The sequence below is a fragment of the Peromyscus maniculatus genome, chromosome 7 (genome assembly GCF_049852395.1).
Source record: "Peromyscus maniculatus bairdii isolate BWxNUB_F1_BW_parent chromosome 7, HU_Pman_BW_mat_3.1, whole genome shotgun sequence".
Classification (NCBI taxonomy): Eukaryota; Metazoa; Chordata; class Mammalia; order Rodentia; family Cricetidae; genus Peromyscus; species Peromyscus maniculatus.
Window position 1 is genome coordinate 52,655,958 of NC_134858.1, and position 14,159 is coordinate 52,670,116.

General features: G+C 42.2%; 1 protein-coding gene across 2 annotated transcripts in view; it reads right to left on the reverse strand.

Moving 5' to 3' along the window:
• The window catches only part of Scaper (S-phase cyclin A associated protein in the ER), a 369,576-nt gene that overhangs the window by 21,720 nt on the left and 333,697 nt on the right, over positions 1–14,159 (reverse strand). For both annotated transcript variants that reach the window (XM_016004546.3, XM_006971561.4), the window contains exon 29: positions 10,452–10,601. In XM_016004546.3, coding sequence (XP_015860032.1) covers positions 10,452–10,601 — 150 coding nt within the window. The remainder of the gene's footprint in view (positions 1–10,451; positions 10,602–14,159) is intronic.

Genomic DNA, 14,159 nt, shown 5'->3' on the forward strand with positions numbered 1-14,159 from the left:
GCATAAGTCAACCAAACTGTGACCTGACTAACAAGGTGATACTTCATTTTTTACAATAACCTCATGAATTAGGGCCATTGTCTCTGTCACAGCAGTGAAATCAACATTCACATAGCCTGTCAGAGGTCGAATACTCTCTGTGGGAGGAGGGGCTGAGATGGAACCATTGGCCTTTAAAGCTCCCCTCACACTGCTGCTTTCTCAAATATAAGACTCGCCACACCATGAACGAAGCTGTTTCCTTTAGATCTCAAAGCCAGTAGTTGAAGCTATGACATTTTTTAGAAAGATAAATTAGGATGATGAAGAAACGGCTAAAGTAAGTTTTAACTAAAAGCTTAGGAGATTTGGTCAGTAAGTAGAAGTGATGGGTCTTTAAAAACCTGGACCATTTTGACCTTTTCTATAAGATGACACACAGAGAGACTTTTACTATCTCACCATCCAATATTCTTCCAAGACATAGTTATCTTATGTGCCTGGCACGGTCATATGTACCACTACCGAGGAATTTGTTCTTAAAGTACTTAACATTTTAGCAGGGTAAAAAGACAAAAATCAAACAGATAAAGCAAATGAATATCAGGGGTAATAAATGAGTGAAGAAAAATAAATTATGGGAATTGAAAACAGTGACTACATGACTGGTCCACAGGTTAGAACATTGGCAGGTGCTATGGTAACAGGACAAGTATGAACCAAACTGTTGGAAGTGAGCACCTGAAATCATGCTGATTTCTGAGGGGAAGACTCTAGGCAGAAAGCAGCAAGGGGGAAAGTCTGAGTAGAGGTGGGTGAGGTGTGCTTGAGGAACAGCCGGAAAGCCAGTGTTAACTGGAGTATCTGTGATTACTATCCGTAGAAATGAACAGGGGCTGGAGAGAGGGCTCGGTGGTTAAGAGCACTGGCTGCTTTTGCAGAGGACTGGAGTCTGCTCACAGCCACCTGTAACTCCAGCTTTAAGAGCCCCTATGCCCTTTTCTGGTCTTCTCAGGCACCCACATTCATGTGTGTGTATATGTACACACACACACACACACACACACACACACGCACACACACACATGCACGCACACTGAAAAGAATCAAAATGATTAAATTTATCTGGCCCCAGCTTCCTAGTTCATCTTAGAGGTGTAAATTCATCTGTTAGAGCTGGAAGAAGCATGAACTTTTTACCTGCAGAGCTACTGTGCTGGCCTCTCTAATTCTTTTTATAGACGGGAAACTGAAGGCCAGAGATGGGCAGTGACTTGCCTGAGGCCACATATGTATAGAAGGATACTAGTGCAGCCATTATGGATCTTTCTGGGGCTGACAATGGTAATATAGTTTCCTTATTCCAGGAGACCCTGAGTAAAGACTAGACTTTTACAGTCTATCTCTGGGCATTTTATTTAAAAAAGTTCCTCTATGGCAAAAGACAGAGATTCAGAAAAATATGATTATCATGACTCCTGAGTTAAATTGATAAGAGTCTCGAACTCTCATATTTTGTGCACATATGACACCTCAACAGACTTTTTCAAAAGATACCTGAGGCCTGTGAACACTACTGAACGACATTTATGTCTGCACACTGGGCAAGGGATCGGGGCTGGGCAATCCTTTGTCCATCTTTGCATGCTCTGAAGCAGGGCTCAGTATTAAAATAGACATATAAGCCATTAATCTTATGTCACCTTTGTGGCCAAACTACACCACTGAAGTAAGAAAACAGAGGCTTAGTAACTTGTGCAGGGTCACAGTGCTAAGGTGTCAAAGCCAGCTGACCTTTGAGCCTGTGCTCAGAATCACCATGGCATCTAGATTTTTGTATGATCAAGTTAAGTTCAAAATTTCAGTTGCAGAGTCATCCAGAGCCTATCCAGAGTCTCTTCTCCTGCTACTGTGCCAGCCACAGCAGGAGCACCTGAGCAGCTATGTCCCATATCAGGCAGCAATCCCAGTGATGGTCCTTGCACAGTGAAGTGTGACCGTCTTAGGTTCTTGCTCTAAGTACTCAGGCGTGAGGCTGCATGTAGATTCCCACACTGCCTGCTGTCTGCTCTGCTTTGTTCCTTGGCAAGGCAGCCACTGTTAACCAGGAATTTCTTAGGACCTCTCAGGTGGTTTGTGGAGTGAAAAAACATACCTAGTGACATATGGCAGTGCACTGAAATTGTGTAGGAAAAGTCACAAGTGATGGGGCAAGTGAAAGGTCTTTTTGTTTGGATCCTGTGAAAGGGGTAACTTTTACTATCCATTGCCAGAATTGGTGGCTGGCAAACATCTTCATTCTAACACAGGCACACCACTGACTTAAATGTTTAGGCAAATACTACTTTTAATGATCTACCTCAAGTGGCCTTCAAGTACCATGTTGTTCTCTGGTGCTATAATATTGAGAATAACCTGGCTCCAAAATGGCTGTATTACTGACATTCTTGAGCTCTTCCTTAGACATGATACAGTTCCATCTTATGAACGAACTGGAGCTGTCACAAGGAAGAGCACGTGCAAAGGGGAATGCTTATGTGACAGGTGAAGAATGAGGTGCTGGCACTGGGTGAACAGGAAGCCCAACGAAGCGCTGCTCCATGGATCAGATGAGGCCAGTGCAGTGTACCAAGTGGGTGTGACCCGGGGTGGATCATCTGCCTTTGAGGAAGACAAAGAGTAAGATAAGGAAGTTTGAGGAGGACGTGGGCCAGCTCTGAGCTTCTAAAGGCTGGACAGTGGTTCCGGAAACTGCTAGGCAAGTACTCTTTTCTTCCTTAACTGCTAGTCTCAAAACACACCTGAAGCCGGGGATGTAGCTCATCAGAAGAGCACTTGCCTACCATGTGTGAAGCTCTCATTTCAAGCCCTAGCACTGCAAACAAATAAAATACAGACGAAATGAAACAATGTTCCACGAGGGCAGTGAGACGGCTCAGCTAGGAAAAGTGCTTGCTGCCAGCCTGCATCCCAGGACGTGAATGGTGGAAGTAGAAAACTGACTTCCACAAACAGTTCTCTGATTTACACACATACACACATGAACTAAAGAATAAAACAAACACAACACCACAAAGGAAAGGCTGAGGCTGGAGCTCAGTGACAAAGCACCTGGCAGGCAACATACCATAACCGAGTTTTCCTTAACTGCAGGTGGACTAAGACAAAGACATCACTTAGGTGTGCAGGGGAATGCCTGACATGAGTGTAACAGAGTCCTTTTAGAAAGTATCATTAAAATAAATCCCAAGGCGCGGTGGTGCACACATTTAATCCCAGCATAAAGAGACAAAGGTAAGAGGATCTCCGTGAGTTGGAGGTCAGCCTGATCTAATCTACACCCAGGACAACCAGAGATGCATAGTGAGGTCCTGTCTCAAACAAACAAACAAACAAACAAACAAACAAACAAACCAACAAACTGGGCGGTGGTGGTGCACACCTTTAATCCCAGCACTCAGGAGGCAGAGGCAGGTGGATCTCTCTGAGTTAGAGGCTAGCCTGGGCTACAGAGTGAGTTCCAGGACAGTCAAGGCTACACAGAGAAATCCTGTCTTGAAAAAAACCAAAAACCAAAAGCCAAACCAAACCAAACTAACCAACCAAACAAACCAAACCAAACCAAACCAAAACCAGGAACAAACAGAAAAATTTAAGCCATCAAATGATCTGGAAAACACACACGGCACGGTTGCAGGTGGAGCCACTGTCTGGTTTCCTGCCTGTTCTCATCTACCTAAAAGCATCCGGTGCCTCCAGCACAGTGAAGGGCAGATGACTACATACATGATCCATACCCCAGCTTATCGAACCATGGGTCCTGACCTTCTTCAAAGGTCACACAACTACTGAGGTGACTGTGAAACCTATGGCAACCTTAAAGGTTTTCAACATGCAGTGATCAAAAATTAATGTGAATCAAACATGATTATTCCAAGGTAATTCTGGCAGCACTTGTCCATGTATCATGCACCTTTACTACCCCCTTAATTCTGAACATACAAGACATGCACATTTTCCTATACATGCTATACCCCAATGTCAACAAACATACCCGAAACACGTTGGCTTAGATTCAAGTCTATTATATTGGATATGAAATAAAGGGTTTTTACAGTACAACCAAAGTTTTCTATTCTTACAGAAACATAATGGTTTGCTTACAAAAAACAAAGACTTCTAATGCTTTCCTACTGTCATGTAAGTATCTAATTAGTATATCTTTGAATTGTATTGTATTAATAATGTTTGAGTTTAAAAATTGCCATTGGAGTTGCTGACTTGAGTTTCATTAAAAAAAAAAAAACAACCCCAAAAAACTATGAAATGAATTTGTCTTTAGGTTAGGACAGAATTTTCAATAATTTCAAAGGCTCTAAACATACTTTTAAAAAATTTTATTTTACTTTTGAGATTATATTTAATTATATTTCCCTCTTCTCTTTCCTCCCTCCAAACCCTTCCATATACCCCTTTCTGCTTTCCTTTAAATTTGTGGCCTCTTTTTTCACTGTTACTGCACGTATGTATTTGCATATGCATGTATAGTCCTAAACACTACCTGGTGAGTAATGTTACCGGTATGTACATTTCCAGGGTTGACCTTGCAGCACTGAGCAACCAGTTTGTGTGCTCTTCCTTGTGGAAGGCCACCCCTCCTGCTAAATGTACTTTTGCCTTTTGTACTATATATGTATATAAGTGATGATCTTAATATTGATGATTATAAATATCAGTTAACTCTGAAAACTGTTGAAGATGCTCTACGATCTGCAGTATCAAATATTCAGCCAATATTTAATTTAATTATTTATGTAAAAATAAATAAGCACATCTATCTAATTAGTATGCATATTTGCTCTAGTTTTTAGTAAATGGTAAACTTATATGTATACCAAGGATTGTTTTAAAATAAATTTCCTTATGACTTATTATAAGTAGACACTGGATTTCTATACCTATATACTCATCAGGGTCAGGAAACAATTTTTTGGACAAAAAGGGACCTTGAGTTGAGAATGTATAAAGATCTGATCTATCTTCCTGGTACTGTAGAGAGGGTGGGCAGGCAGGTGGGCCAAAGTGATCTTTCCTTTCAATTACCATAAGACTGTAGTTGGGATACCTGGAATCTATCAGGCCTTTCCAAATGAGAAAGGCAGTCACTAATCAAAATGAATATGCAAAGGTGCTTATTCCCAGGACAGTAATATTCAGGCAGTCACACAATCTTTCATTTGAGTTAATTTAATTATCAGACCAAATTTAATTATTCAATACAATGTAAATAAAGTGAAGAGCTGACAGCACATATTAATTATGTTCATTATAATAATTAAATGGGAAAGAATTTAGAAAGTCATGAAAATGCTGTAAAATACAGGGAAGCTTTTGATTAAAGCACTGTTTTAATTAGACACTGCAAACCTATAGGAAACAGATGATGGTTCAATCAGGGATAGGGCATTACTTTTATTATCTGGCTGGCTCTCCTGATCTGTGGTATCATGGGGCTCAGCCCTTCTAGTTAATTGACTAAGTGGTGGCAAATAAAAAAACACCAATCCTTTATGCAAAGCAGTTACCTAATCAAACAGACTAAGCTGCAGCAAGATTCAGGACCCCCTCTGTCCCTTGTAGAGAAACATGCTCTTTTCCCAGGAAATGAAGGATCCTCTCTCGAAAAACATGCCCTGCAGATTAACATGAAACCTACCTGAACTGAGAATCATTTCTCCCATACAATCCCACTGATTTAGAGAAGCCTGTGCCAGGCTGAATTGTTTTCCTGAGACCTGGGGTAGGTGGGAAGGGGTACCACTGGGCCACTGTCTCTGAGGTGAGGCTACCCAGATGACCTTTTAGGATAAAAGCTCCACAGAAATGGAAACTGGGGTAAGAGCTTACAGCTGTTCTTACCACATCTCCTGAGCAAATGTTCACTTAGCAAATTGCTGGGTTTGTGGTAGATAGAAAGGGAATTTAAAAAGTTCCATTTTAAAGGAAAGCAAATACACACCTTTTTAGCTGTAGAAAACTTCCCAACTTCACTGGATGCAAGTTGTTGTCACCTCAGTGACTTGTGGCTGTCTGCCTTATGCTGTCCTCTATATGTGACCTAACCCACAGAGCATGGCATAGATCCCCACTTGGGCTAGGGACACAGTAGATAAAACAGCTGTGGCGGCGATGGCATGGCAGAGCAAAGCCTACTAAGTTACCATGAGAAGTCTGCTGTGTCTGCCAACGGCTGTCACGCTCTTCAGGCCATACGGGGAAGCCGAGATCTACTGCCCTTTAGATGCCACGCTGCCACCAAGTGGGCGGGCAGCTTGTTAAGCTGTCTGGTGCTGACAGGATCTGGAGCAGAGTAAGGAGGATCCAAAACCCACAGAAGGGTGGTGAGTCCTCCTGACATCAGAATGCTGGGCTGTCTATGGTTTTAGTCTCAGACTTCTAATGTCACAGGCTCAAGGCATTTTTAGGCAAGAGCATCTAACTACAATCTTTCTCATCCTCTCCTTTTTTTTGTTTACCATGTGAAATGTACATAACACATAACTTAGCAGTTGAAACATTTCAGCTCTACAATTCAGTGGCATTACAAATGCACACACACACATCGTGTAAATGTCACTGCTCTCCAGAACGACTCTACTTTTCAACAGTTACAGATTCACACATCTAAAGCCAGAAGATTCATCTTAAGATCACATAGGTAGAAGCAGAGCTGAGCTAAAACCCAAGCCCTCTACTTGCAAAACTGGTTTGGGTTTATTTACACCTTCCTAGAATCTTTATGGGTTTCCCAGAGTGAGACACACACACATGCCAGACGCCCATGTTGGCATTTGGAGGGCAGAATGGCAGTTTGTAGCATGCTGCCATCTCACATGCTGTCCAAGATACACATCAGTAACCACCAGTGCATGGGCCTGTCACACACCCGACTTTCTTTTCTTTTCTTTTTTTCTTTTCAAGACAGGGTTTCTCTGTAGCTTTGGTGCCTGTTCTGGCACTCACTCTGTAGCCCAGGCTGGCCTCAAATTCACAGAGCTCCACCTGCCTCTGCCTCCTGAGTGCTGGGATTAAAGGCAGGTGCCATCACACCGAGCCACACTTGACTTTAAGTCTCCCAGTGCTTTTCTTTGTTTCAGGAGGCTTAACTTGCCTCTTAGAACCCATCCTCTACCTCCCCATCTGAGGTAGGCTTTCACTTCGTACTCATGACTGTGCTGCAGAGCTGAAGAGGTGACAGACAGCACAGGCTCTCCAGGACAAGGGGATGCTTACAAACTGCATTGCTACAGTCTTCGCTGTTTATAATTCCCATCTTGTCTATCACTTTTCCTTTCTTTAGTATTTTAACACATTGTTTTCTCCTCATAAACTGCTGCATTTCAGCAACCGTCTCAGGCAGACCTGACCTCACTGGTTCTCCTCCAGAGCAGAAGTAGATGATCAGTTTAGTGCCTTTGCCCTTGTGGGAGGCAAGGCACAGAAGCACAAGGCCTGGCTTTTTTTACCTTTCTAATTTCATCCTGAGTGAGCTCATCTCTCAGCAGTGACCTCCAAATCTTACTGCATCCTTTTCTTCTTCCAGCTAAGCCTGATGGGGCAATGGCTCCTGCTGCAGTCTCCTGCTCCCCCACTTCCTCCCCTCCTCAGCCTCTTCCACTCCTACCTTACCGCTCTCTCTACCCACTGCAGCTGCCTTTCCCCTTATCTCTCCAAGTGTATGGTCCTCTGCTTGTCTTTGTTCCCTTTGGTGAGACCAGAGATACCAAAGTGTGTGCTTATCTAAACGGAGAGCACCACCGTGTCATCTAGCATCAGTAGAAAAACTCAGAAACCCCACAGAACTCTGAATCCCATCAACTTATCACAATAGAGTCGGTCTGTACAAAAAGTTTCAAAGCGCAGCAGCATGAAACGCACTGAAAGAATGGAACTTTTCGGTGTGGAGTTGCACACAGCCAAACAGCACACTCGCAAACTGCTCGGCTCTTCACAAGTGCAGCGGAAAGCCATGATGTCTAGCACAAACCACTTACATATAAAACAGGAAGTTGTTAGGTAAACTATGAGTCCACACAAGGTAAAGCCATTAAAAATGATACTCTGGTGTAATAGGAAGTACACAAAGCAGGACATGTGCACACATGCAACGAAACCTGCTGGTGGCATCTTAGATGCTGGGATCAGAAACAGCAGGGATTCCATTTTATTCTTTATATTTTCCATGTCTTTATCATAACAAATGAGGACTGCTTTTATGGTCCTAAGTATTAGAAGAAACTTTAAAGTGAGATAAAAATCATTTAGTAGACTGATATACACAAAGAAAAGAAATCCACACAGGACAATCCCCTCACCTATCTTTTCCTGAGTCTTTTTTAAGAGTTTTGTCAACCTACTGGGCCAGAGCCTTAAAAAGGACAAAAACCTGACTACAAGGGAAGGAGCTTCCTGGGTATTTCTACATCAGCAGATGACAAACAACTGCTCCTGGCAGCAGGGTCTGGGCGAGGGAAATTTTTTATTTTGTATATAATATTATTCCTGTAGACACCTAGATCCTCTACATTTTAAACACAAGGATGTTCCTCTAAAATAGACTGTCCATTTCTTACACTCTTACAGATAATGCACTGAAGGTCTACTTTGTCCCCATGCTTACTAAGTGTCAAATATTCCTGTGAACCTACAAGGCTGTGATTGTGGCCTTCTGTTGTTCGGTTGTTATTTTAAGATGTGCTACATTTGTTTATGCTGAAACATTTGCTTTAATGATGCAAAGATGCGTTGCATTCTTTTATGTTGCATTTGTTTAACCCTGTAAAACTTTGTTACTGCACCTGTCTAAAATACCTGATGGTCTAATAAAGAGCTGAAAGACCAATAGCAAGGCAGGAAAAAGGATAGGCGGGGCTGGCAGGCAGAGAGAATAAACAGAAGGAGAAATCTGGGAGGAAAGGAAGGAAGAGCAAGAGAAGGAGGAGGATGCTAGGGGCTACCCAGGCACCCAGGCACCCAGTCAGCCATGGAGTAAGAGTGAAAGTAAGATTACAAAAGTAAGAAAAGGAAAAGCCCAGAGGCAAAAGGTAGATGGGTTAATTAAAGTTAAGAAAAGCTGGCAAGAAACAAGACAAGTTAAGAACGGGCATTCCGAATTAAGAATAAGCTTCTGGAGCTGGAGGGATAGCTCATCCGTTAAAGGCGAGGCTCACAACCAAAAATATAAGAATAAGCTTCTGTGTGTGATTTATCTGGGAGCTGGGTGGTGGGCCCCCCAAAAGAGCAAAAACAACTAACAACATTGTTCTCTCTATCCTCTCCTCCCTACTGGACATGAAGTCGCAGCTCTCAGTGTGCAATGTCTTGCCTTGTATGTGGCTCTGACAGCACACCCATCTCTTTTCTTGCCTTCCTCCAGTGTGCTCTAGGCCGATAAATCTAATAGGCACATTTATTTGAGACTTACTTAAAATAAAAACCAGCGAGCTTAGAATAAAGGCTAGTGGGCTGTTTGGGTCTTTTTCTCAGCTATAATCTACATGATCAAGTTTCTGCTTAGCTAAAACTATATAAATGAGGTGGTTAAGAAATAGTTTGAGCTGGGCGGTGGTGGCACACGCCTTTAATCCCAGCACTCGGGAGGCAGAGGCAGGCGAATCTTTGTGAGTTCGAGGCCAGCCTGGTATAGAAAGCGAGATTCAGTATAGGCGCAAAGCAGATCATGACTGTCAATAACTCAAGTTCCAGGGGATCTGACACTTTCACACCAATACACATAAAAATAAAGTTAAGTGAATTATTTAAAAAATCACATTTATTAAAAAAGAAATAGTTTGATATGTTAGTTGTGCCATAATTTATTTAAAAAATAAAGTGGAAAGAAGAAGGTGCCTTATCTTCTAGTTTGTAACAAACATTCCAACATCATAAAGCAGGAGAATGCATTCATAGAAGAATCTTTACTCAGAAACCAAATAAAGTAGTCAGGAGCAAAACTATGCCCATCACTCAAGCAGGAGAAGCCAGAGAACCTTGTGCTTTCAGGTTCTGCCCCAAACCATCTGGAAGCCTCTGAACACCCAGGCAGAGGAAGGTCAAGGACAGCTTTATATGTTTTGCTAAGTGACCTGAGCCAAGAGATGCAGATGCTTCCTTATCACAGTGAGGGCATCAGAGTTCACACAGTGTGGGAGTGGAAGCTGACTGTATAGGAGGGAATGGATACTTCTGTATAAAAGATTTTGCCTTTATAGCTCTAAGAGGAGGCCCTTGTGCTATCTGGTGCAGATCAAATATCTTTGGAGAGATAATGCCATCAACATATCCTGGGAGCCTGGTTAAGGGCCTTCACACCGGACAGATGGGTTCCAGGAGGCTAGCCTGCCTTTTCTCACTCCAATACCTCACACCCTCAGTGCTGGGAGTAATCTAAGGTACCTTCCAGAGGCTCTTACCTGGTTATCTGGATGGTTGACAGTGAAGTAGCCCACACAGACGATGACCTCATGAAGGAGGCTTTCACAGGAGACTTGGCTGCAGTGGCCCAGCAGGGAGCTAGCCATGTGACGGAATGCAAGGGACAAGCCCTCTGCCCCTACAATAGACTGACAGACAAGGGGCAGTTAGGACTCCCAGCCCAGGGAGAGCCAGGGCTGCACATCATACACAAGACAAGGCTCTGCACACTCTCTGTTATGCGGCTAGAGGAACGGGACATCTTTTTCTTGTTTTGTTTTAAACATTTATAAATGGCATGTATTTAACACCAGAGTGCCTGTTCCTAGAAAAGTGGAGAAAGGGACTAATAGTACAAGTTATAGACATTCTTAACTTTCAAATAGCCTAGTTGTCAAATGTTTGTAAGGAAGTTTGCTTGAACCTGGAGCTTTACTTTTTTTTTTATTTTATTTTTTAAAGTTTCTATATTTTTTTATTAGAAAATTTTTTCATACACTATATTCTCTTTTCCTTTCCAAACTCTCCCAGAATTTTCCCACCTACCTCCACACCCTTTTTCTCTTTAAAAAACAAAACCAAAACCAAACAAGAAACACATACAGTGCTCTCCCCAAAGGAAACCAAAATACACAAGCAAAAGACCAGTAAGATAAAAAATGCCCAAATAAAGCAATATGAGACAAAAAAAATCTAGAAAAATATGAACCTGACATATTTCTACAATACTATGGGTAGCAGTCAGTTCAGGAGTTCCTAATCTAATAAATGATCAAAATAAATGGAATATTTAACCTGAAGGACAGAATATAGGATCAAGACACTGTCTACCTAAAGTAGTTATTTATTCCATGCTTAAGAACTTACATTTTCTCATTAGACAAGAATTCTTATTGTAGAAAATATGTAGACGTATAAAAATTATCTGTGAATGTACCATGTAAGCTAATTTCTAACTCTTTATTTCTAAAGGAAAGTGTTTTCTTATGCACAGTGAAGACATTTAGTGGTTTTGTGGGCTCTGGGAATCACACCCAGGGCCTCGCATGTGCTAAGACGACACTCCACCACTGGGCTATGTTCCCCACCTTTGTACTCAGAGATAAATACCCACTTCTAGTTATTTACTTATGTTCAAACAGAAAAGAAATCTAAATAAGAATTAATTATTATTCAAATAAATAGTGCTCTAAAACAACAGCTACCAAAAGAATGTGAAAACCAAACCAAAACAAAATATCTTCCCCCAAAACTAAGGAGCCCTTCAGCTAGGAGGCTTCTGGGATCTTTTCTCCAGACAGGGTCTGGGCTGTCGGCGGAGGGCGACTCGGGCGGGAGGAGAGTCTGAGTCTGCCTGTGCAGCCTGAAGCTTCTATTTAATAAACATGTCAAGCAGACAGAGCGACAGGAGGGCAAAGGGGAGAAGGCGAAGCCACAGAACACACTTGCAGCCCACACCGGAATGAAGCTCGGCGGCCGGCCTGTGGGAAAGGCACTGTTTTAAACTCATCTCTTTATTTGAGGTCTTGCTGGGTTTGAAATCAGGTCAGATGGCTGTAGCTTAGAAATGTCAGCAAACCCACTGTCTAAACTGGGTGAAACACAGCCTTTAGGTGGACACTGCTGTGCCATGAGGATTGCCGACTTTAAGGGTATCTTCTGTCTTGGTTCTACTGCCCCAAGACAACCCCCACCCCAAATATTTTTCAAGCCCCAAAGACACTTCAGGAGGGCTTTGCTCCTTTAAATCAAGTCCTGACACCTTCTCAGTTCAGCCCTTATTTAATTAGTCTCGTCCAGCATGCTGTGACCTAGTGCCCTCTGTTTAACCTTCCCTGATAAGAGCAGGTCAAGGGGCATGTATGTGTGAATATAAAAATCAAACCAATTTTTCAAGGAAACTATATTTCCTTTCTAGCCAGAATTAATTGCTAAGTCAGTACATTGATTTGTTTCTCGAGACCACCTTCAATTGTTAAAAACTGTCACTGCAAATGCAATATACAATATCACTGACCTCTAGGCCATCTGTGCCAGCATGATTTCAGAGTGGATTCCCATTCTTTGCTGGAAGGGGATATTTTAACAGCCTTATTGGTATATGATGAAAATGTTCTAATGGATAACCCTTTTGTTGTTATCATATGATAGGTTTTCACACACAAAAAGCACACAGATGCATGGCTCTGAAGAAAGGTGGAGGAGCATGAATGCTGTATTCGGCCCTTTCTGATCCAACATCTCCCAGGAGGCTGAGTAGATGCTTTATCTCCCTAAGTCACACAGTAAGGAACTCAGCAAAAGCATCCACAGAAATGCCCAGCAAGTGGTTGCCCAGGGAAGGCCCAGACTCAGAGCCCAGAGGGTGTCAATTCATTTGTCGGGGCCTAGCACCTGCTGGCTAGCACAACACTATTGTGTAATCTTGTTTAATCTTCTGTTTTGTGAGGTGGATGTTTCTGATTTGCTTTAGAAGAGGGTACTGAATCTTAAACGCTCAGAAGGCTTGTCCAAGGCCAAACAGTTTCTGGTGGTGGGACTGCTTAGTGGGTCAGTCTGACTCGGGGGCCTGGGCCTGGTGAGCACGAGAGTCTTTGGCCCTCTGAACTCCTGTGATATCTGGAGGTGGGAGGAGGAATCAACACCCCCCTCACATCATCTTGTCGTACTCTTCTGTAGTAACTTAGGCCACCTGCCACATTTCAGTTTTCTTTTTAGTCCCTTCTAGCCTTTTAGGGTCATCCTCGAGTTTCCTCAAGTCAGAACAATGTTGAGATGTACACTTTCCTTCACTTTATTGGAAATTTCTTTCCCTATCTTTCATGAAATCTTTGCTTTGACATGGAGTTGTTTGTCTGAGATAGAATATGAGTTTTTCTGATCACATTTATCATGAAAATAGTATTTTCTTCCCAAATTCACTTATTTCTAAACAGTGCAAACACTTTTTTTTTTTAATTTATCTGAGCATTGCATACTTGATCATTGATGGTATCTGTGTGGACAGATGATGTGTCATCTAGCTTGCTAAACTGTGGTGTAATTCATAAATACCCTCAAATATTTTACCATTCTCTTACCTACTTCTCTCTTTCAATCTGGGAGGTTTATAAGTGATTCAACCAGTAGTACATACTTTGTATATGTATATATGTATATATATATATGTATGCACACATATTTTATACAGAGAGATTTTTGTTGTTGTTGCTGTTGTTTTTTGAGACAGGGTATCATGTAGCCTGGGATGGCCTCTAGCTTATTATGTAGCTGAGGTCTTGAATTCCCGTCCTCCTCCCTTCCTTCCTTCCTTCCTTCCTTCCTTCCTTCCTTCCTTCCTTCCTTCCTTCCTTCCTCCCTCCCTCCCTCCCTCCCTCCCTCCCTTCATTCCTTCCTCTCTTCCTATAAGAACAGATTATGTCAGGCTGTAAAAATTGTTATTATTTTTAAAATATATATTAATTTATGTGTATGCATGAATGCTTGCAATGCATGTATATATGTGTATCACACACATGCTTGGTGCCTGCAGAAGAGGCCATGTGATCGCATGGAACTGAACTTACAGGTGGTTTCTGGCTTCATTTGGGTGCTGAGAACTGAGCCCAAGTCCTCTGCAGGAACAACCAGTGATCTTAACTGCTGAGCATCTTTCAGTCCCCTTAACATTATTTTTGAGACAACGCCTAACAATGTAGTACAAGCTG